We start from the raw sequence: 24,774 nt of genomic DNA, 5'->3' as shown, positions 1-24,774 counted from the left end.
GATGTGTAAAATGTCCGGTCTTGCTTTAACCCCATGTCAGCCTGGCGCACAGCTGCGCTGAGCTATAGCTACTGAGGCGACTGCTGTTGAAGCGTTTGCCGCATCAATTCAATGGTCGCCCGTAAGCTTTCTTTCGTAACATCCCTTTCTTCTACTGGTGCGTGTGACTAAGTTTGATTGCCCAACAGCACTTTTTCCTCTCCTCATAATCTTGGTGAATGTGGGCATTGAATGCATTTCTTCGTTAATATAGTAGTCCATGTGTAATGGAATGGGATGTCTTGTAGAAGCCCATGCATTTTGTTAATAGTATCCTCTTTGTTGACACTGTTAGCAAAATTGAGCCCAAATGGAACTAAATGACTTCTTATCTAGTGCATGTCCATATGGGGTTTTTATTTATAGCATACTGCCAGCCTGAAAGTGAGGCTTTAGGCAGGCGTGGGGGGTACAGAGCAATACAGTTTACAAGAATACAATGTACATTCAGTCTTGCGAAGGACGACAACGAAAAGAACATGTATAGCATGTACAAAGGAAAAAAAAAGTGTAAACGTACACTATGATACAACAGTATGAAACACCGCTATCTATTACGGAATGCACTCAAGAAAGAAGATAGCGTCAAACACTCAACCAAATTTGCAGGTAGGTGGTTCCAAGTATAGATATATAGTTGTAGGAAAAAAATGAGGCTGTGAACACATTTGTTCTGCACAAAAAAAATTGCTCACCTCCTTTGAATGAAAAGAATGGGTTTGTCACTGGGTAACTAAATGAAAATGTGCATTTCTGTTTATTCCAAGTTGGTTACGGGTAGACCTAATAGAACAGTTTTAATCTTCCTTGGCATCATCTTGCCTGCAGGGTTTCTAAATTAGCTGTTTGCGAAAGGTATGTTGGGGATGTTTTCCAGCTATAACAATTGTATATGAACCTGCCACATTTGTGCTGGACATTCTTAAGTCTGGTGATATTGATTTTGGTGTGCGGATCCCAAACAACTGCCGCATATTCTAAAACTGGTCTAATGAAAGATTTGTATGCAAGTAGTTTGATTTCTGTTGAGGATTTAAAAAGGGTTCTCTTTAAATATCCAAGTTCCTTCATAGCTTTATTTACCGTATATAACTCCTATGTATTTCTTTATAAACACATCTATGTTGAGTATTCCATTTACTCTCCTTAAAAATGGAGTTCTTTAGGTGAAAGGGAGTAACGCCATGTTTGTGCTGCATTTCTGTGGAGAGGGAAATGTTTGCTCCCTCTTTATGTGTCCTCATGTGTCCTCTTTATGTGTCCTCCTCAGAGACAGAAATGGACAGGAAGCAGCACAAGCCCTTGGCGTCTCGTTTCTTATGAACTAAGATAATGTTAGCGTTCTTCTAAGCTTCTGGTACGTTCAAGGTCATAAGGCGTTGTCTATACAGGGTGGCTAGTTTTTCTAGCACAATCTCCCCTCCATTCTTCAACAGATCTGCTGTTACCTTATCCTCACCAGCTGGTTTCCCCCTATATTCTTTTGCATGGGGGAGTGGTGATAACAAGCAGCCTGACTTGAGAATGGTGGTTCTGAAGAGGACAATCGTGTGCTTTACTCAATGATTGGGTCAAGGGAGCAGAGTGGAGCATTTTCCTTTTTACTCAATAAAGATTCAATTGAAGGATTCAGGGCGTGGAGTTTAAATGGCGACGTCAGCCATTTTCAACTCTCATTAGTGTTGATGCTCATTGGTGTCCTTCTGTAAGGCGCGCCTTGATCTGGGAAACTGTTGGGCTCAAACTGTGAATATGGCAGACGTCGGTGTTAGTTGTTAGGGGCAATAAATGCGTACATTTCTGCATTAAAGATACCGCTTGAGAAGATGCCATGCATGTGACCTGAATTGCTGTGGCATTCACTCTCAGAATGAGTGCCGGTGCAACCTGAAGTCGATGGTCAAGAGAGGGCAGGTAGATAGATTTCCAGACAACACGAAGTGAACAAGGGAGAGGGGAGCCTCAGGGGGTTTTGGCAACGTTTAGGCAAGAGGACTCGTCTTCACCCAGACAAAGACAAGTCCTCTTGTCAAACCATTGTCTAAGCACCCCATCTTCTCTCTACTTAAAAGTTGTTTAAAAAATGGCTGACTGAACCTGGTTGTAGGGAGTGAAAGCTCGGTTGAGCATGGTTAGACACAGTTCTCGGCACCGAGAATCTGCCGGGTAGTGCGACTCTACCTGTCGTCGTCGATACAGTCGCACGGCTGGGAACCCCCCCCCCCCCCCCCCCCCCCTTCGTTTTTTCATGGCTCTGTGAAACACCAAGCAGTGCCCGCACTTATATTTAGACAAATGTGAGTCACGTGGTTAGGCTCGGCTGTGAGGTGAAGTGAGTGCGCACCTATGAACCACTGACGAGTCACGTGATTAGGCGCACCTGCCGAGTAAGCCAGTGCGTCACAGGCGCGGTATCAAAGCCCGGCGAGTCACTTGGTACGACGCATATCAACCAGCTGTGCTTCTTTGAAGGTCATTTTTTCAATGCGGCATGAACTCCAGCTTTGCATGCAAAAAGTGGAGCTCTCACTCCAAAAGAACCATTTGTGCAATTGGATGCCATACTCTAAATGTCATACATCAGTAACTTGAAGCAATCTTACGAGCTATAAAAACTGTGAATAACTGCCTGTCGTTGCCATAGCAGCAAAACTGGAACTGTGATGAGTTCCACTCCTCTGGTCTGGTGAACCTGTTTGCTTCAAAAGGGTAAAGTAGACTACTTGCTCTGGTGCAAAAAAAAAAAAAAACGGAGAGCATTTGCACTTCCATGCTGTTCAAAATTGCCGAGTTCGACTCCCGCACATTCGCACGTCCCTCATAGTTACAGAGCAGTTGCTGCTGTTTGCCATGTGTCTGTGTCCAGGTGGATGCAGTCCAGAGCAACCTGCTGCAGCAAAACATGGAGGCCGTGCAGAATCGCTCGGAGGTGCTGGCTGAACGACTGCTGACAACCAAAGATCCGAAGCAGCACGCTGAGCTGAGCGAGCGCAAGGCCCAGCTGGACAAGGAGGTGCGTCTGGCCACGCTTGGGCGCTGTTTGCCCGTGGGAGGAAAGTCTCCGACCACTTGGGCCACACGTGGGGAGAGTGGGAAAGCCTGCGGTGGGGCGATGACTGGAGCTCTTCGACGAGAAAGCAGTTCTGTGAAGGAAGGCAGACGCGTATTCACGGAGACCAGATGACCATTTGGGCAGCCTCTGTGCTCTGTTGAATGTTCCTGTTCCTACATACTTTCATTGCACGCGCAATATTAGCTTCATCATCTGCCTGGCTACGCCCACTGCAGGGCAAAGGCCTCTCCCATGTCTCTCAAATTAACCCTGTCCTTTGCCAACTGTGACTACGGTGTCCCCGTAAACTTGGGTGACCATGTAAATTCCTTCTTCCGCCTGCTACGCTTGCCTCCTCTTGGAATCTACTCCATTACCCTTAAGGACCATCGGTTATCTTGCCTTTGCATTAGACGCTCTGCCCAAGTCCATATCTTTTTCTTGATTTCGACTAGGATGTCATTAACATGTGTGTGTTCCCTCACCCACTCTGCCTGCTTCTGGTCTCTTAACATTACACCTATCAGTTTTCTTTCCATAGCTCGCTGCAGTGTTTTCAACTTGAGCAGAATGCTTTTCGTTAGCCTCCACATTTCTGCTCCATAGGTGAGTACTGGTAATATACAGCTGTTGTATACTTTTCTTTTGAGAAATATTGGTAAACTGCCATACATGATCTGAGAGAACCTGCCGTATGTGCTCCACCCAATTCTTATTCTTGTAGTTATTTCTCTCTCATGATCCGGATCAGTGGTCACTACCTGCCCTAAATAGGCGTATTGGTTTATCACTTCCAGCACCTCGCTGCCAATTGTGAACTGCTGTTCCCTTGCTTGGCTGTTGAACATTATTTTGGTTCTCTGCATGTTAAATTTTAGACCCACTGTTCTGCTCCTTGATCGTGCTTTGCAGTTCATCTCCTGAGTGACTCAGCAAGGCAATGACATCAGCAAATCGCAAATTACTTAAGTATTCTTTTGTTAACTCTTATCCCCCAACTGTTCCCAATCCAGGCCTTGTAACACCTCCTGTAAGCAGGTGGTGAATAGCATTGGCGAGATTGTGCCTGACTTTATGGAGGACTATGGTAGCTGTGCAGTCCTTATAGATACTATCTTTCAGTATTTTCATGTAAGACTCTTCTACACGGATTCTACAATGCCTGCATGACTGCTGAGGTTTCCACTGAGTCAAATGCTTTCTCGTAATCAATGAAGGCTATATATAGAGGTTGGTTATATTGTGTGCATTTCTGTATCACCTGATTCATGGTGTGAATATATGGTCTAGTGTGAAATATCCTTTACTAAAGCCTCATTGATCATTTAGTTGATTGAATTCTAAGGTTATCGTTATCCTGTTTTTATCAGTGATTACCTTAGTAAATACCTTGTAGGCAACGGACAGTAAGCTGATCGGTCAATTCTTCTTGAAGTCCTTGATATTTCCTTTCTTATGAATTGTAGATTATGTTTGCATTTTTCAAAGCTTCTGGTACGGTTGAGGTCATAAGGCATTGCGTATACAGGGTGGCTAGTTTGTCTAGCACAATCTCCCCTCCATCCTTCAACAGATCTGCTGTTTCCTGATCCTTGCCAGCTGCTTTTCCCTTTTGCATTGCTCCGAAGGCTTTCTTTACTTTCTATTTCATTACTGGCAGGATTGCCCATTGCTCAGTGCTATTGCCTGTCTCATTAGCATACTAATCTCATTAGCTACTGTGTAGATTTGCTTACAACTCTTTGGTTACTCTGCTTTTATTATACACATTGCTAATGAAATTGCCCTCTTTGTTTCATCACCTTTAGGCCACCTCCATTCCTTAGAGCATGCTCAATTCTCTCCATTTTAAACTTCCTTATGTTGGTTACCTTGCACATAAACTTTTTCAGTTCTACCAGTTCTATTCTGTCTGTAGGCTTAGACGCTTTTATGCTTTGGCGGTTCTTAATCAGATCTGTAGTCTCCTGCGATAGCTTGCCAGTATCACGTGGCCTATATCTACTGCACACTCTGTGATGATAGCTTTGAGATTATCATTCGTGGTTTGAACATTAAGATCGTCCTCCTCACTCAGTTAAAGCTGAATATCTGTTCTGCAGCGATATCCTGAATTCCTTTACTTTACCGTTTATTACTAACTAGTTAAGGGGCTTCCACATCATTAATTTCTTTCATTCCCTCTTCAAGTCTAAGCTAATACGAGACCTTACCATTTTGTGTTCGCTACAATGCACCTATCCGAAGACCTCCACATCCTGCACGGTGCAAGGATAAGCGCCTAGTATGAAATCTATATCATTTTTAGCATCACCATTGGGGTTTTTTCATGTGTGCTTCCTGTCCTCTCGTTAAGGCATTCATGATCTGTAATTGATTTTTTTCTGCGAACTCTACTAATAACTCCCCCCTGCTATGCCTGGTGCCTATGCCATAGTCGCCTACTGCTTCGTTTCCAACCTGCTTCTTGCCTACCTTCACATTGAAGTCGCTCTTCACTACAATGTACTGTGATTTTACTTTGCTAATTGCTGATTCCATGTCTTCATAGAAGCTTTCAACGATCTGGTCACCTTGGCTGGAAGTAGGTGCATAGGCCTGCACAACCTTTAGCTGGTTCCTCTTATTAAGCCTAATTACAATAGCTTGCCACCCCTCTTTAATACTGTAGAACTGTAAGTTGCCGGCTATGTCTTGATTGATGAGGAATCCCACACCTAGTTCTCGTCTGTCCGCTGATCCACGATAGCACAGTATATATGTTCGCCCCTTGGTACTGTATACGCCTCATCTGTCCTTCTAACCTCACTAAGCCCAGTGGAATCTTAATAATACCCGCTAGTTCCTCGAACAGAGCTGCTAGGCTAGCCTCACTGGATAAGGTTCTAGCTTTAAATGTTGCCAGGTTCAGTTTTCAGTCACTCTGTCACAAATTTTGATTTTCTTCTGATGTTCCTTGCATACGCAGTCAGTGCCCAATGCATTGACTGATTTTTAAGGTGGGAGGATCATGCGATGGTTGCTCTACAATTGGATATAACTCAAGAACAATGCGGTAAATGATCCTGAAAGAAGGCCCTTCAGCCATTGACGTTGACCGATTCTCACAACGTCGGGGTTAACTTGGGGTCGGTTCCAAATTGCACCAATTGAATCCCCTGTCATGCTAGCTCAGCAGGGGATATAGCTATGAATTAACCGGGAGGTCGTGATAATCAATAGCTGCCATTGGCTGGAGGGCCTGTTTTGAGATGCATTCCAGATTCGTTCTTGAGGTGGTTTTACAACAGCAAGTGCCTCAAAGAGCATCGTTATAGTGTGTATATCTTCAGGCGCTGTGTTCACATATGTGGATGCAACCTTAGAATTCTGCGCCCTTACCATTTTGACTCCCTGGCAACTTTGTGGCGCCATCTGTTGCAGCTACCATAAAATGTGTTTGTACATAACACGAACAGTTGGACACCACGACGTTCTTTGCCTTGGCGAGTAGATTGCTTTTATTTTGGCATCCTATCATTTCAAATGGTTATGAATGATGCAGTTTACCATTAGAATGCATCAATATGGTAATGCATAAACTGCATGCCAGTTTTAATTTTCGCAGACCAAGAAAAATTGCTGCGGTGGGAGTTCAGAGCAGCAGATCCACAAACGTGGACATGATGGCTAGAAAATATCAAAGCGGCGTTTTCTGTCCACTATGCGGCGTTTTTTTGGGCAAGTGTGGTACGAAATCGGCTTACTTACAGGTGTTGAAAATTACGCTTCTACAGGGGAATGGTGGATGACTCGGCCGCTGCAGCATTGTTCATGAAAATAGCCAATGGAGAAGCACCTCCAAAGAAACGCGGCCGAACGAGCAGTGAAGACCCACAGGTGGTCGCAAAGGACCGCCACTACGCTGAGCCACTGCTGGCGAACACAGTGCGCTATGATCAGTGCCTAACGTCATGGGTGTCTCAGATGGTCTGAGACCCCCACCAGTATTGAAAAGGGGTCTGGGATCTCCCATGCTAGAATGTAGGCTGCTGAATCCGAAGCAAGAAACCATTTTTTTATGCTTTCATTTGTGATGGTCACAACATTTTTTCTGTATTGTTTTGAAAATTTTGCTGGGGTTTTTAGCAGGAGTCATTACAATGTTTTACAAAGCCTAAGATGGAGTGGCAGCTTTACACAAAAAGGATGAAGAAGGGAAGCCTATGCCCGCATGCCATGAGTCAGTTCAGAGCTGGCCGCTCAGCTCTGAGGCAGCGAAACAATCAGCACACTGGTAGAGCGTGGGGATAGTTTGCTTGAAGTCCCTGACATAAATTGAGTGAACAACAACCTTTAAAAATGATTTCCCCTTTTTGTAAAAATGGTGGGTAAAACAGGCTGCAAGGTGCTTTCTCTCTCTTTTTCTCCACCTGCGCTCAGATCACTCAAGACCCGTTCGACTGAGCCAGACTTTAAGCAGTGGCTATAATGGAAGCAATCATTGGTCCCAACTTCTGAACATATTAATTACACAACGTTGTGAATGTGAAGGCTACACATCTAAAAGCCACTCTCGGTGCCGGAAATGTTGAATTTTCTTCTGCCTGTCATCACAGAATGACTCTTCTTAGCTGTTTTTTAGGTCATGAACTAAAAACTAATTCTCTGAAGGTTTTATTCCCACAGCAAAACATTTATCATATGTTACAATCAGTTAAAAAAGCCAAGCAAATATTGCAGTTTTTATATTTGAGCAGAAAATATGCTCAAATGTGGAAATTTTTGCACAATTTTTTTGCACTTCATTTCTTTTTGGTCATGATTTATACAAAAAAAAAAGATGTTTCCTTTCAGCAGAATTAATTGGCACCTGAAGGGGATATAGGCATATACCACGTGTCCCATCTCAGTGTAACGAAGGTTTTAGCAAAGACGGGAGTGCCCTAGGCAAGTGTAAACAACACAGTGCTGTTGACGGTCGTGTCGACTAGTCTGCAGCATTTGTTGTTCCGCAATGCTATAGTAGGATACAACTAAAAAAAACAGCAGTTGTTAACATTATGCCTTGGTCCGCGGCGTACTGTATTACTCCGCTAGCAAGTCACAAAAGTAAATAAAATCATCATTTTATTGTTTGACTGAAACAAGCCAGGTAAAAAAATTCTAGAGCTTATGACAGTTTTCTCGTGACTAGCTCAGTGTTTAGGTGACAAGAGAAGTTTTAACAACAGCCTATGTTTTTGTCATGAAGGAATTCTGTGCATCGGTCCTAAATATGGGCAGAGCTTCACTGCAGACTTAAGTTGTATCCGACTATAGTTCATTGGTTTGAACTGGCAAAGTTTTTAAATATTTGCTTTTAAAAAAAAGTGAGTTTGAAAGCCAGCCAAAATGGTAGTAGCGAGGTACTGTTTATGAAGCTTTTTATATCGGCCCTAAAAATAACTCGCGGGATCCAAAACTAGCCACTTTACAGTGGTTCTGCTTGAGCGCCCCAGACGCGATCTTAAAGAAGAAAGTCCACTTATCTGATATCTCGTGCCCAGTGCAAACACAAAGGCTGCTGGGGCCAGTGTTCCGAAAATAAATGGAATTTTGTGTCCCGCAGATTTTTTGGGGCGCTCACGGGTTGGGGAGTCAGCAGGCAGCGTCATATGTGGCCACCCTCTTGTATCCTATCTGCCTCCTTTTCATCCTTGCTTCTTTCATTCGTTTACTTTTTATTTTCCTTATGTTATTTTTCACTTTCTAGGTGGCTACCCACCTACAATCTTGTACTGTTGCACTCTCTCCGATTTGAATATTTACAGCTTAGCTGTTAAGTGCCTGTTCCTGTGTTTCACATTGTCGTAGCAGTAGCAGTTATAGCAGTTGGCGTAACTAGTGGGTGTGTTGCCACCGGAATCATCCGGAGAACAATTACTGTGGAAAGCTGAGGGTATCGTAAGAGTGGAGGAATCCCCAATTGGACGGTGGTTACTGTGGAAGAAAGAGTATGTGGCGAGATTGATAAAAGGTGCAACTGGAGGCCGTAGCCACATCAGCCATGCGGAGGGTAGTTACCTTGGAAAGAAGAGGGTTAGCATGGAAGGAAGAAGTATGGCTAGCTCGTAGGAAAGCGTAACGGGAGGTTGGTTGTCACAGGAACGATCTGGAGGCTGGTAACAGTGGAAGGAGGACGGACAGTATGGCGTGAGCAGAGGAATATAGCACAGTCCATTATGGCAGCTGCTTTGAAACGTGCTGCCCGAGGAGAGGGTCATTGGTGGTGCTGCGCGCCTAGAGTGGCGGACTTTAGACGGGCTGGGCTCAGCGCAACCTTTGTGCTGTTTTGGTTGCTTTTGGGCTTCCCGAGCAGAGAATCCACACCTGGCTCAAACCCTATCTTAGCTTTAACCACTTTATTTTGGCATCAATTATACTGTAGGTGCTTGCAGCACAGTATACAGCCAGTCATTATTACCTGACTTTCAGATGTTTTTGTGCAGGGGGAAGGGGTTGAGGAGAGCTGTGTGTTATGCGTTCTCCTTTTTGCAAGAGGGGTGAGCGCTTCCTGAGGCTAAAATATTGAGAACCCCTAGATTAAAAGATTTGGTGCAGTGCCGAAGTTCACGCTTAAGATGGGTGTGCCTAATTTAAGATGGCAGGAGATCTGTAGGCCTGCCAGAAACATACAAGAAGGATGCAAAAAAAAACATTGAAGCTTCAAGCCCTGGATAACATAGTTACGAATGTTCTTCAGGCAACATATCAGAAGAGTATTTTTGATGCATTGTTTTTTAATTTCATGAGGATGAAAACGAATAACAAAACAGGCATGCAATCTGCTGAGCATGCTGCAAGGATGAGAGGCTCACTTTGCGAACCTAGCTCGGTTTGTATGAAATCGGTGAAGTGCTTCATGAGCCACTGAAGTTAAATCTGCTCCTAGCTAGATTACGTCTTAGGTTGCCAAAATTGTCAAAAGCAGAAGTCTATGCTCATGAATTCTTTCCTTTTTGCAGGAAGCAGAGGTTGGCTGAAGTGAAATATTCAGAATAAAATTGTCGAATTGAGCTGCTTAACACCTGCAAGAGCCGTATCCAATTATTTACATTAAGTTACTGCAAAAATGCCCTCGTAATGTTTGCTTTGTGAGGTGGTAGTTCACTGCACAGCCGAACCTAGTATAACGAAACTGTTTATAACAATTAAGACAATGGATATAATGAAGGTATGATGGAATTATCCTTGGAGCTCTTTCTACACACGCTATAATGAAGATATACGGCTATAATGAATGTAATCGCCAGACTCCTCGACTTCGTTATAACAAGGTTCAGCTGTATATATTTCAGTAACATATTGCAAAATACAGTAGAATCTCAATTGGTGATACGAGCACGGTTGATGCAAATTTCGCGATGATACGAATTCGTAAAATTCCCCGGCCTGAGTTAATTGTGTATAATGTGCACAACTCTTTCCTTCGCCTCTAAGGATGATACAAATGCGCGAGCGGTGACCGCACGCTCGAGCACAAATTACGCTGATCGCTGACGTCGCGATCGCTAATCGCGCAGCACGCATTGCAAGCAGTGATCAGCAGTCCACGTGGTCTGCACATCTCCGACGTCGCGATCCCGAATCACTCAGCATGCACCGCAAGGAGTGATCGTTGGTCCGCGCAGCCTGCACATCACCGACGTTGCTGTCGCTAATCGCGCAGCATGCACCGTATGCAGTGAGCGGAGGTCTGCGGCCTGCACATCACCGACATAGCTGTCGTTGATCGCGCAGCACGCACCGCAGGCAGTGATCGATCGGCGGTCTGCGCGGCCCGCCCATTGCCGACATCACGAACGTCATGCGGTACTCGCTGGGAGTAGCGAGCTGTGGCCATACAGCGGTGAATAAATTCCATAAGCCGTAAACATCTGTGTGAAGGCATTTTTCATGCTTCTGCATAAGAATTTTATCGCGACCCCGTGAGATTCGTATCTCCGCGATTCGTATCCTCTGAATTTTTAACCAGTGTGTGTATGTACAAGACTTTTGCTAGTTTCTCGATTTGTTTTGACGTGGATATGGCTTCATGATAAAAAATTCACAGGGACACTTAAGTGAACTATGTGTTGGCAGTGTGATAACATTTGCAGTTGCTGATGCATTTACCGGAGCTGGCATCTTGCCTCCAGCTTCCATTTGCCAATAGGAATGCTTTGGCCTGGTGACATCCCCTCTTTCCAGACAGTCAGCAAATTTTCTGCTTATGGCACAGTTTCTTTCCACTGAGATTTGTAATACTATCACATTAGAAAGTCATATAATTTACCTATTACAGTAAAACGTTGTTAATTCGAACTCGAGGGGGACCGGAAAATTGTTCGAATTAAGCGGAGTTTGAATTAACGAGCGGGCGCTAAAAAAAGCGGCCATCACGCCCGGCAGCACGGGCCGAAGCTAAAACAGGCATATCTGAGATCGTTATCTCTTACTACGCGCTACTACACATTTGCGGCGGGCGATTGCGCGAATTAAAATCATAGAGCCCGAATGTCGAAGGAAATAAAGTTAATTTGTTTATGCGGTTGGAGCTAACATCAAAATGCATTCGCGTAAGCAGCAAGCCTAATGATTAAATATGACACTATGCTTCAAAAACATGTTTATTAACAGCAGATTGGCAAAACATATCAAAGAGAAAAATAATCGGTGATGCGCATTTGTTTTCGTTTTCTTTGCTGTGACTCGACAAGCATCGTCTGCAAGTTGCCCAACAGCTCCAACGCAGCGTCCGAATTATCATTGGCGGAGAAGTAGAGCGCAGCCAGATCGAGTGCTGACGCTGTTTCACATGCACTCGGGGGTGGCAATGGATCGTCGCCTCCGTCGGACTCGTCGTCGCTGTCAGATGTGCTCGCCGCGCCCGAGTTGTGCGGCATCTGGTCACCGCAGGCCGCTTCAATAATCTCGGCATCGCTTAACGGCCCCGATGTCTCCACGCCGCTGTCAACGTCTACGAAGCTCTGGAAGTCAACACCCTCCGATAAAGCAGCGTAGGCAGGGTGCAGCGCGACGGAGTCATCACACTGAGCATCCAGCTCTGCCGTGCTGCAGGCTTCTGGGCCTTCAATGAAGCCGCACTTTCGGTAACAGTTCGCGACTGTGTCCGCCTTGACAGCATTCCACGATGTTGCCAGCATGTGGCAGGCTCCGAGGAGATTGACGTCGTACGATTTGCCGCTGTCCATACACACAAGAATCCGCTCTAGGAGGTGGCGCCTGTACAGTGTTTTGAGGTTTTTAATAACCCAAAGATCCATAGGCTGCAGCACAGCCGTAGTGTTTTTCGGCAGAAATGCCAGACGGATCGCCTTCAGTCCGCTGATGTCGCAATGGGCTGAACAGTTGTCGACGAACAACAGAACATTCCTGTTCTGTGCCGCGAACTTCCTGTCGAGTGTGCGCAGCCAATCCGTGAAAATTGCTCGCGTCATCCACGACTTTCTGTTGAAAGTATAATCAACAGGGAGAGTTTTTAGCCCTTTAAAGCAGCGAGGCTTCGCTGCTTTGCCTATAACTAGCAAGCGGCACCGTTCCGTGCCAGTCGCGTTTGCGCACACCAACACCGTCACTCTTTCCTTGCTTCTCTTCCCGCCTGAACACGCGTCGCCTTTGTAACTGACAGTCTTGTTCGGCAGCAACTTAAAATAAAGCGCGGTTTCATCTGCATTGAACACATCGCTGAGCGAGTAATCGGCAAGGTAGTCCTTTAGTTGACCTGAGATCCAATTTTGACACGTTTCTTCATCGACTGCGGCTGCTTCTCCACAAACGCTTTTAAACGTAAGTCCGTGACGGGCCTTGAAACGCGACAACCAGCCTTCTGACGCGCTGAAGTCACTTATGCCCATCTGGCTTGGCGAAGTCCACTGCCTTTGCGGCAATTATTGGTCCACTTAGCGGAATGTTCCTGCTGCGAACGTCCTTAATCCATGCCATTACAGCATCCTCCATCTCTGGATGAGCCGATGTTCTTAGTCGTTTCCGCGAGGGCTCCATCTCCTTTTGATACGCATTGAAGATCGAGTCCTTGTTCTTGAAGTATGTGGACAGCGTGCTTTTCTTGACTGCAAACTTCTCTGCGATCGCTGTCTTTGTTAGGAGACCACGTTCGACCTCCTGTAATATCTCCACCTTCGTCTTCAAATCCTTTGCGAAGTACTTTCCTCGGTTTGCCATGATTGCCACAGTCGATGAGACGTCACCAGCGAGATACCAAACAAACGAGGAATATCACGCAACACAAACTTCGCTAGACACCGCGGCAACAAAGACTAGGCGCAAGAGGGGCCGGGTGCTGCATGCAGGATGAAGGAAAGGAAAGAGTCTTCGCTTCCCGAGCTGCACAATAAAAGGGTACCGGAAGTCACGCGTTTTCGCAAGGGCTACTGGGAGAGTTTAGCCGACGGCGCAGCCAATAGAACGCTGGGCGCAGCGGCGTCGTCTGCTGCATGGGCAGGCACGCTGGAACGGCGCCCAAGTAGAGGGAAGCGGGGGAACAGGGAGGGGAGGCCCGCTTGATTGAAACGTTTATTTCCATCAGAAAAAAAGCGCTGCTTCAAAAAAATGTGACGTAACCGCCTCTCCCGAGTACTTCCATCCTCCATGGTCGCGTGCGTCTCCAATGGTCACGACCGCCTCGGCGCAGCGGAAACCTGCAACGGCTTGCGCCGGAGCCACCTTGGCCGGAGCATAGGCGGCGCCCGCGGTAGGGTGGCTACCCGCGTGACCGCGCGTCAGCCAAAAATAGACAAGCCAATGCTTCGACGCTCCGGCAGCGAAAACCTGCTACGGCATGCACCGGAGGGTTGGTTCGGGCAACGAAATTCACGTCTCACCTCGTGCGTGCTGGCTTTTTTTTTTCTCATCATTCTGCATTTTTTTAAAATTTTCAGCGCATTGTATTTGCTACGAGGTGACTTCTATATGCGAGGAGCAATGCCAGCCATCGGCGCCTAGTTCGAATTAACCGACGTGGATACCGGCATATTCGAATTATCGGGAGTTTTGACCCATTGAAATACACAGGGCTTTGCCGGGACCCGGCCGTCAGTTCGAATTAACCGGAAGTTCGAATTAAGCGATTTCGAATTAGCGAGGTTTTACTGTACAATGTGAGAGGCTAAGGACCTGCGATGCTCCTGTAGGCCATCATTTCTTTGCTCACTCAATATCTGGGTGTTCAAGCTGTTACTTTTAGTGCCTTCATCATCATCAGCAACTGTGTCTACTGCAGGACAAAGGCCTCTCCCACTAACCTCCAATTCATCGTCATCAGCAACAGCAACCTGACTATGCCCACTCCAAGGCAAAGGCCTCCCCATATCTCTCCATTTAATGTGTTTCTATATCCTAATCACATATCTGCCCACCAGACTGTCACCCTTACTACACTTACCTTCCATGGCAACAACTTTGTTACCTTGAGGGGCAAACAAATATATGTTCTCTGTATTATATGTCCTTTCCATGCCCATTTCATCTTCTTGATTTCAACTAGGATTTCACTAACCCACATTTGTTCCCTCCCACTCTGCTCTGTTCCTGTCTCTAGCATTACGGCTATCATTATCGTTTTCATGATTTGCCGCATTGTCCTGAAATTACTCTAAGCAGACTTCAGCAGCACATGTGGTGTGTGAAACGGATGGCAAGTGGTTCTTTAGTGATGGGACACAGCTAGATGAAGGAATGGAAAAAGAACAAATGCAGGGGCATAGAATCTGATGGAGCAATGTGGCTGGGAACTTTTGCTAAGTTTAACCAGCCGTGGCTGCAGCTGGTGCAAGGCATGAATAGCTGCAGTGCAAAAGGGCCCCTTACCTTTTGTCTCAGTCATGTGGGCAACTGCTTCCGCGATGTCCTGAACCAGCAGATCGAAGCAGTTGTAAAGATCTGTTGTGCCTGCAGTAACTCAGAGGTGTGCAGCTTATGGAATAGTCCCTCATTATTTTTAATGAGTGAAGGAAACTGCATAATGCCACAAATGAATTGGAGCTGCACTGAGTAGCAATCACCTCAAAGGCATTTATTTTCACCAGTGATCGGGAGTATATTTCCAGGGGTAGTAGTTGTTGTGATGGCAGTGCCCCTCCTGGTCCCCCCTGCAGCTGTAAACGAACACAGAGGGCAAAATTAATTTTGCCTCTATCGTTACGGTTCAGTGTCTCGGTGACAAAGAGGAGCTTTGGTAACATAGAAAAGGACAAAGCCGAGACACAGGTTTCAAGCTGCTGGTTGTTTTCGCCAATAAGCTGCAGTGACGTCAGGTCATGCCGTGCATCTCAGAGGCTAAGGTACATCGCCGTTCACTTCCAAATAGTGATCACAGAGTGTTTTCTTTTTATTGGGGGGGGGGGGCTCTTTGCCTCCTGGGTTTGCGGGAAGCGTGTGTTTTGCAACGGTGAGAGGGGGACAGGCAAGTTAATGATGCTCCTCGTGTTCGCTCAGACTGTATGGTGTGACCACGACTGTTTGTCTTATCTGAGATGCAGTGTCATTGCCCTAATGAATATTCCGGCAGCAGCAGCACACTCGTATAACTGCGACCATTATAGGTGGGTTCGACTGTATTTGAATAACAGGCAGCGTTTCCACTTGCTCTTGCTGACTGTTGCCACTTGTGTAGGATAAAACAAGCGTATAATCTGTTTTTGTTGGGCTCGAAGAACATGGAGGAATCGCTAAAGAAACCCGACCATGGTCGCGGCGGGCCGTTTGCACTCGAGATTCTTGGAAGCAGGGACCGCACCACTGGTCTACATATCATAGACTTGTTTAGATTCAGACACATGAAACCTTTTTAACTTGTATAATCATATGTCCCTTGTTTCATTCAAATCAAATCAAATCAGATTTTTATTTTTATGTATGCACAGGTACATGAAAGGGCTGCAGGAAAAAAGCTGCCCTTTGGCAGCTTGACTGGCCACTAACCCAGTCGTTTTAACAGCAGCGGATATATAATATGAATGAAGATTACATATTACAGCACACATTGCAGGAATTGCGTACAAACTAGTGGAAACACAAAGGAGAAAGAAAAGCAAAAAAATTTACAGAACATGAGCAGAAGCGAGATTACGCAGCTATGTGTCGCACATCGAACAATATAGACATTGAATTTCGTTATAAGAGGGAGCATATGTATTTATGTCATTCGTTAGGTAATTACTTAACACTGAAGTTAGCATACAGCACAGCTGTTGTTTGCCAGAACTGAGACAAATCGTAGGCTTAACCCATTCCTCTGGAGATCGTGTTGGATAATGCGTTGTTTTACGGTGCAGTAGTGCGAGAGCTAAATTTGAAGATTAGATTGTTTTTTCTGTACCTCAGATTTAAATTTCGCTTTGAGACTATTTATATTGATAAATCATTTTTATTATGTGAGATATACAGGAAAGATTCCTGGTAGCAGATTCAGTTGGTTTATTGTAGATGTGTGGGACGTACTACTTCTGCAGGAAGTGAATGTGCTGCATGTTTGAGAAACACGCTGTTGTCAAAACTAAATGACAATAATTAACGTTTAAGCAGAGAAGTCTGTTGTATAACATAATTTTTATATGTATTGACAAGAGATATCTAATCCTACCTGTATTATTCATACATCAATTTCCTTGCTATGACCTGAGGCAATGAACACTGCAGAAAAAAAAAGTTTCTAAATTTACGTGATCCTGCTCCTGCCAAGCCCGAGTGTATTTGTGCTTGGCGCGACGAGTGCAGGTGTGTGACATGCCTGACCTGAGCCTGGTGGAGCTGCTGGAGAGTTCGACACGGCCTGTGGACTGGCTGCGCATTGAGGCTAAGGACATGCGTTCAAACCGAACTGCGCTTGACTGCGAAATGCACTGGCATCACCTCTTGGACGTACGCCTCAACCAGGACCCCTGGACTCCAACTGAGGATAGTCGGCTCTGTGAATTGGCTGCCAAGTATGACGAGCACTGCTGGGATGAGGTGTGTACAGGTGTGCATCTGCCACTGGCGAGGTCAGGGAGGGGGAGATGAAGTCTCATGATCTTGCCAGCTATCTTTGGAAGTCGTTTAGAGGCAATTGCTTGAGTCACTGCTGGCAACATGATGGCTCAGAGGATGTGGTGTTTTGGATGTTGTCGGCATAAGTTTCGCAGGTTCAATTCCTTGTGCTCGCTTTGTTACTGTGTGGGTGAACCTTCTTGTGGGCCCTCTATTGTGCAGTGTGCCTTGTGGCCAGCTAATAATTTGTACTGAATACAAGTGGTGGGTGCTGATTACTGTCTTTTCACAACTGTATAACGAAAAAGTATGTGTCCTCTCAGCCGTATAAAAAAATTCCAATTAAATTTTAGTCAATTTTTGGCAAACTACATCCTATGTTAAAGCGTGCATTTTCATTGTCCCTTCATTGTCAATTCCTTGTGCTCGCTTTGTTACTGTGTGGGTGAACCTTCTTGTGGGCCCTCTATTGTGCAGTGTGCCTTGTGGCCAGCTAATAATTTGTACTGAATACAAGTGGTGGGTGCTGATTATTGTCTTTTCACAACTGTATAACGAAAAAGTATGTGTCCTCTCAGCCGTTTAAAAAAATTCCAATTAAATTTTAGTCAATTTTTGGCAAACTACATCCTATGTTAAAGCGTGCATTTTCATTGTCCCTTTTTCTTGCGCTGCACAACAGGGTTGAAACCCCAAGGCAAGTTCAGCAGATTGTCATTGGCTCTAAACAACACACCAAAGACGTGGGCTTGATGCCGGCCGTGGCGATCGAATTTCGTTGTAGGCAAAATTCTAGAGGCCCATGTGCTGTGCGATATCAGTGCACGTAAAGAACCCCAGGTGGTCGAAATTTTCGGAGCCCTTCACTACGGTGTGTCTGATAGCCTGAGTCGATTATGGACATTAAACCCCTATAAACAAAACAATGCATGCAGCAACTGAATTAGCTCTCAGTGTTTCTTATTGCACCCCAGTGCATTGGGTTGTGGTGTAGAGCTTTCTCCTCACTCTCACAGAGTGTGGACTGTGAAAGCTCTTTGTGTGTGTGTGTCTCGCAGGTGGCAGAAGAGTTGAATACTGGGCGCAGTGCATACCAGTGTGCGGTGCGCTACTTCAGGCACCACGCAGTGCGCATCAACTCCGGCCCCTTCTCCGCTGAGGAGGATGAACAGCTGAAGACGCTGGTCAGCCGCTACAGAAATGGGAAAAGCGTTAACTGGTTTGAGGCATGTACTGGTTTCTGTTGTGGTGCAACTACATAATCAGTGTGGCAACTCTTGGTGTTTCGCAGTTCAGGGTCACATGATGCCAATGCCTTCTTGAATTAGGTGGCCGCCAGAGAAGCTGGTTTTGCCAGATCATACCTTCTTCTTAGGCACCCCCATTCGCTAGCCTCTTTTTTTTAAAATCAAAGGCGCAGTAACTGTCTGCCTTCCCTGTGGACACCTCGACCGCACTGTGAGGAAGGGAAGGAGGGGGTGAAAGAAGAAAGAGGTGCTGTAGGGAAGGACCCCAGATTACCTTAGACCTTTAATGTGCAGTGCACTGCATACGGGCGCCTTCTGCGTTTCGCCTCCATCAAAACGCAGCCGCTGCGGCCAGGTTCAAACCGTAATTTGGCTCAGCTGTTAGCCGAGCACCCGAGCTACTGAGCAAACTCTGCTACACCGCATCAGTTCTATGCATTAGTGGTGCCACGATGCTGCGAGTAAACGAAAGCAGATGTACAAAGGGTGCCACTGCAATGCTATGACGATGTGGCTGGCATTGAAACAGAGGAGGTGTTGGCGAGGCTAGGCAGTACGGCGGCACAAACTCCCAGCTTTCATTCCTTCTTAGTGCCAGATCTTCAGCCTTCTCAGCAGACACTTTTGGCTTTGGGCTGTTTCTACGCAAGTACTGAGGCAGCTGTCTCAGTACTGGCTGCACTGCGAGCTGGAGTGACTGGGTATCTTTTAGCCGAAAAGGGCGCCTGTGAATCTTTTCTCGTGCGCACTAACTTATGATCCTGGCAGTTGTTACACTTACTGACAACTTTTTCTGGGAATGGAGCAGAAGCTACAGATCACAAACACACACCGTCTCCTTCCACACAGCCGAATATAGTCCGTATTAGAAGTTACTAGTAGTTTTCTCTTAGAACCCAATATATGGCCTATATTTGTTGTTTGAGGCATATTCCTAATACCAGCTACTGCCAGCTTTCAGCTTTAGAAAGTCAAGGAAATTATTATTACAACAAATTTGCTAGGCTTGTCTAGTTACAAGAACCTGCTACAGATGGCACCAGCTCTATCAGCACTGGAATGAAGCTACCGTGGAAAGAGCAATGCGCCAGGCTGCCAAGTGCACCACCATGGATCTTAACTGTTTGGTAGAATGGCAGTTATGGTCGCTGTCGCTGAGTGCACATTTCTTTTTTCCTCTGCAGTAGAATTTCGGTGATGCAGTGAAAGCTCGTTAATTTGAACCTCGATAATTTGCATTTTCGGATAATTCGAACTACACTACTTGCTCCGGCCAAGCTCCATGGAGATCTGTGGATAAAAAGCCCGTTAATTCGAAAGCGAGTCAATTCCGCTACTGATAATTCGAACTACGCTCCGCCACGTCTGGGCGGCTTGGCATACAGCACGTGGCCAAAAAGAAAACACCTCTGCAGAGTTAGAGGCTGTGCACGACCTAATTGGGGACAGAAGATGGAACTAGATAAAACCGTGGAAGAGTGGGCAAAGCCTAAATGGCGCCATCACCGGCGCGGTGGCCGGCGGTGTCGGAGGGTAAGGGTTGGCGGCCGCAGTGGCGGCTGCCTCACGAAACTCGCAACTAAATACTCGTTAATTCGAGCCCTGTTAATTCAGAAATGCGGATAAGTGCTGTCGGCGCGGTCCCACCCAACGCCCATGAAAGGCTATGACTTCGGACGGGCGCTACAAATTACATGCGAAAAACTTTTTTTTTTGCGAGTGCCTTCCATCATTTCCATCTATCAGTCGCCAATGGAAGCACGCGGTCAGCCGCGATTATGACGCTGGCTTTTAGCATCGCCTGGTAGTCAGCCACTGCCCGGAAGCGGCCAACGTCGGCTGTCAGCGCGGACCAATCGGGGTGCGACCGCGTCTGATTTCGCCCGCTTCTACAACATGGCCGCGCCTGCCAGTGCGGCCTCTTGCTACAGTGAACTAGAATAGGGGTAGTGTGCTTTCTGGCCGGGCTGGAGTAAAGCCGCTGTTGCAAAATGACGGCGGCGCTGTGGCGGCACTGCTGTCATGTTCATTGTAGGAAGGCAGAAAAAGCGATCCAGGCGTATACGGGATAAAATGCCGTGTTACTGACAAAAGATCGTGCCTGTGCAAACTAAACTAGTTTGCATCATGTGTGTCGTTCAGCATTAGCGGATGAAGGTTTAATAATATTCTCATTCGCTCGAAGGCAGGGCAGAGTCAAGCGCATGGAGCGCAGGTACACAGCGGCCGCTACTTTGCAATTCCAAGAGCACATCAGCTGAAATTGCGGACTCGACGCCCCGCATCGTCCGACCAACGCGAGCATATGCTTTGAGCACACCAGTTCAGCTACGGCGTGTCGCTTTATTCCCAATTTTAAAGTAGACAAAGATCGCTTCTGATCAATGCTAATTTTTGGCTGTGAAAGCTCATGCATGCTCGCTGATTAACGTTGGCGTTCCACTACCATGCAGTTCATTTCCGGACTCGCTCGCTCTTTTTGATTGCCTGTACCCACCCATCACATTGAACTTGCATGCTGTAACTCCTTTGCCATAGCATCAGCGTAAACGTGTTCAGAAGATTTAAAATTATAGTTTATGGGGGTTTAACGTCCCAAAGCAACTCAGGCTGTGAGGGATGCCTTGGTGAAGGGCTACGAAAATTTAGACCACCTGTGATTCTTTAAGGTGCAGTGACATCGCACATACCCGGGCCTCTAGAATTCCGCCTTCGACCGCCGCAGCCTGTATCGAACCTGCGTTTTTTGAAAATTTGGAATTAAACAGTACACGAAACCCTTCATCTTCACATGGGGCAAAGACAAATTTATTTGTATTGTTTGAGATAAGTGCGCAGAGAAAGCAAGTGTCGCAATGGTTCAGCTACGGCTCAACTTCAGGCGCTTGGCCCGTTCACGTATGCCGGGCCGCTCAGTGTTCACTCCTTTCACAAAAAAGCGAAGCCTGACTGCGATGTAAAATTTTAAAATTAACTTGGAAAGAATATCTGCGTGAAGATGGCAACTGACCTCTTTACACAGCCTTGCCCTGACCACATCCAGCACATCAAAGATGCTTTCTGAATGGAGTTGGCTTTGCCTGCAGCATTCTGTGAAAAGGTTCTCAAGCTACAGCTCAGAATCAGAGCTGTGCAGAAGGGTAGATGAATCCTACCTTGTAGCAATATTTTGCGTACCTTGCAAGTCGAAAACTGTCATCAGTGGCTGATATAGTTAGGAGGCCAATGCCTATTTCACACTTTGCCTTTACGACATATTTTCGTGCTACATAGCTTGCAGTGTGAAAGACTAGTTGTGAGTCACTCTTGGCTACATGCTGACTACGACCACGACACACTCCAGCCTGATCAACCGGCAACTTCATTATCATTCCGGCTGGCATGCGGAGTTCAGATATTTCAGCAGCGTCTTTATCTTCCGAATCAAGCAAGGAGGCCAATATAGATAGAATCTTCGCAGTTTCCCTGAGAAATGCATTTCACCAAACCAAAAATGAAAGACAGTTTACTATGATTAAAAACTGTGATTATGATTATTTACACTGTAATTAAAAACTCCGCACGCTGAAGAGGGCTACCTTCGGGCCATCTTTCCTGTAGGCATAGCCAGTATCGAAACCCAGCGCGAAGCAATGGTTCTGCAGGCGACCAGGCATTTTTTTATCTTTACGGAACACTCTCTCAATCTGTCCAGGATGCTACATCCTTGCATTGCAGGTTCGTGGGAGACGAAATAATGATCTAAGCACGCCGCTGAATCCTCAAAAGCAACCACAAACTGAGCACAACACGCAGCAACGACTGAAAAATGACTCCCAAGTGTGTTACTGCGCCTACTTGTGCAGTGGTGACTACAGTGTTCGGAACGGCGGCGGCACCTAGCGGACAAGCGGGAAACTAAAAAATGTCGGCATCGGCGGCTTCACCTCGGTCTATGGAACCGCGGTGCAGTGAGCACACTGCCCAGTATTCTAGTTCACTGCACTCTCGCTTCACCACGAACCCGTCGTTGCCGCTACACTGTGACTCATGTTCGCGGCAAACAAAAGTCGCACGAAGCTTTTGCTTTGTCTGAATATGCCCGCAGCACAAAATTTTAGCGATGAAACGCGCCAGATTTTTAGAATGCTTCTAGATTCTCAAAGCTACTAGGCTTAGCCACTACGCGTCGGTTGACGTCAGTAAGCACAGGAGGTTCAAACAGGTTAACTATTTTGGTTCAGAAAGGGGTCGCAAAGGATAATTCGTCCTCTTTATGGTCATTGAGTAAATAATAGTTTAATTGTAAATGCACAGCTGTTCATTTCAGCATTTTACTAAGCGTATGGAACCACGCCGTTTCTCAATCCTGGCGGCAGTGGACTGGTGGCAGCTGCACGTTTTGCGTCGCGCTGCTGAAAATTCGCAGTGCAAGTTCGCTTCATGTGGGTCGCCCTTGAGGCGAACGTACTGAGAACGAGGCTGGCACAACCGGACAAGCACTGGCACTCTGCAAAGTTCACTCCTCCCCCCTTGCTAGAGCTAACATCAGAAGGTAAACACGCCGTGATGTTATCGCTGCGCAACATCTTGGCTCACTGCCAAGAAGTGCGTTGTAGACTGTGTGACGGTGCGAAACGGAGGGAAGCGTTAACGACTGCCGCTTTTTTTTCTTTAAAATTCTTAGGCGAAAATCGGGGATGGGTCGGTTAATTATGCGAGTGGGTTCGTTACACGAATAAATATGCTACATATACAGTAATGCATATGGTTCTTGTCAGTTTTTTCGAGGCCGTTTGATAATTCGAACATCGGATAATTAAAACTTTTTTCCCGGTCCCGTGAAGTTTGAAATAACGAGCTTTTACTGTACTATCATGAATAGTATGAATTTCAGTAGATACGAATTCATGAGGTTTGCTGGCTGAAGTCTATTGGGCACAATGTACAAAACATTGGGTGCTTTGAACACTCTGCGCCCTTGGGGGGGTGACTGCACTTGCAAGCAGCACCATTGCCTATGCACTGCCAATGTTGCAGTTGCCAATCACACATTACGGACATAAATAGATTTGCTGTATGCATTTCCAGTGATTCAGCATCCGGATTTTTTTTTTCTCCTATCAATCGAAATATGAATGGTACTCGTGATCCCGTGAGGTATTTAGGTTCCGCTGTGTATTTCTGGTCTGCTCCTGCTAGAATATTGCACGGAAATTTCTTCTTGCATTTTTTGGGCTACTTTGAGCGCAAAATGGAGTCCACAAAAAAAATTAACAATGCATTACTGACCAAGCTTCGGCGAAATCTTTGTGTCAGTCCGTATTTACTGCAGTGCACGTCATTCAACAGAAATAACAATGAATGTTTGGGGCGCCTACTCTGTGAACAAACAAGCCTCACATGAGCGCGCCTTGAGCATATGAGCTAATCTGCATCAGTCACACGTTCTGTTACGTTGCCACAAAACCACTGTTCTACAGCATTTTCGATTTACTCAACAGAGCCAGTTCCTTCCTGAGTGCTGTTCGAGGGGATGTTTTTCAATCTTTTTGTGCAATATCTGGAGCGTAACTTGCATGCGTTATGTCCCAGTCTTGCACCTCTTTCTCTCTTGTTGCGTGGCATTCCGTTTGAAGTACTTTTTCACTCACAAAAACAGCCTGATAAGCTACCGCCATTCTGACTTTTGAAGAAGCAGATATTTAGCTGATATATCAGAAATATTTGGGCCAGGAAGGATAATGCCACAGTGTGCGCATACCGACAGCAGTTAGTACAGACGTGTGAGGTGACACACTAGCATAATAGCGCGATAGCATTAAGGGGCCTATTTCGCAGAAAAGCAGGCATTGGTGTCGGCGTTCGTTGTCGGTGTCAGTGTCTTTCATCGTGAGTAAAAAATGCATGAAAAATCCGTAGAGAAGCAACCGAGGTGGGCCACGTGACTTTGTGGCGTCATCACAACCTGCCTACTGTGGTGAGTGGCAGTTAACAATTAGCGGCGAGAGCTTGCTCGGGAAGAGCAAACTGGGTTCCACAAGTCCCACAGGTGGCAGTACTTGCCATCGCAGGGCCTGCAGTGGTGCATTGCTTAACTGTGGCACCACTGTGCAAAAAAATGGTATGAAGTCTCCTTTGGATCTATGAATGTAAAGTAGGAAATGACCAATTCCGCATACATGGCCATTAAACCCATTAAACCTATCAGGTCATATCCTCAAGGCAGACCTTGAATGTCCCCTCCAGTTTTTGCTTCCTGAATATTTGCAAGAGGTGAAGAGCTTAGCTCTGCTTTTTTGCAGTGATAAATTCGCATTTTTGGAGGGCATATAACACATGAACAGCTACTCTTAGCTTTAATATAAGGTTTAAAACAAGTTTTCTTATGGCTGTTGTGTGGCATGAGAGTTGCTCGGCACACTAGATGGCTGAGCAGTGTCGTAT

General features: G+C 46.0%; 1 protein-coding gene across 3 annotated transcripts in view; it reads left to right on the top strand.

Annotated features, from left to right (window-relative positions):
* Positions 1 to 24,774, top strand: part of LOC144110446 (uncharacterized) — a 102,976-nt gene that overhangs the window by 33,985 nt on the left and 44,217 nt on the right. For 2 of the 3 annotated variants that reach the window (XM_077643345.1, XM_077643343.1), the window contains exons 4-6: positions 2,906 to 3,052; positions 16,850 to 17,083; positions 18,160 to 18,327. In XM_077643345.1, the coding sequence (XP_077499471.1) occupies positions 2,906 to 3,052; positions 16,850 to 17,083; positions 18,160 to 18,327 (549 nt within the window). The remainder of the gene's footprint in view (positions 1 to 2,905; positions 3,053 to 16,849; positions 17,084 to 18,159; positions 18,328 to 24,774) is intronic. The other variant, XM_077643344.1, reaches the window with a different exon arrangement.

This window comes from Amblyomma americanum, chromosome 11 (genome assembly GCF_052857255.1).
Source record: "Amblyomma americanum isolate KBUSLIRL-KWMA chromosome 11, ASM5285725v1, whole genome shotgun sequence".
NCBI lineage: Eukaryota > Metazoa > Arthropoda > Arachnida > Ixodida > Ixodidae > Amblyomma > Amblyomma americanum.
This window is presented reverse-complemented; position numbering and strand designations above follow the sequence as displayed.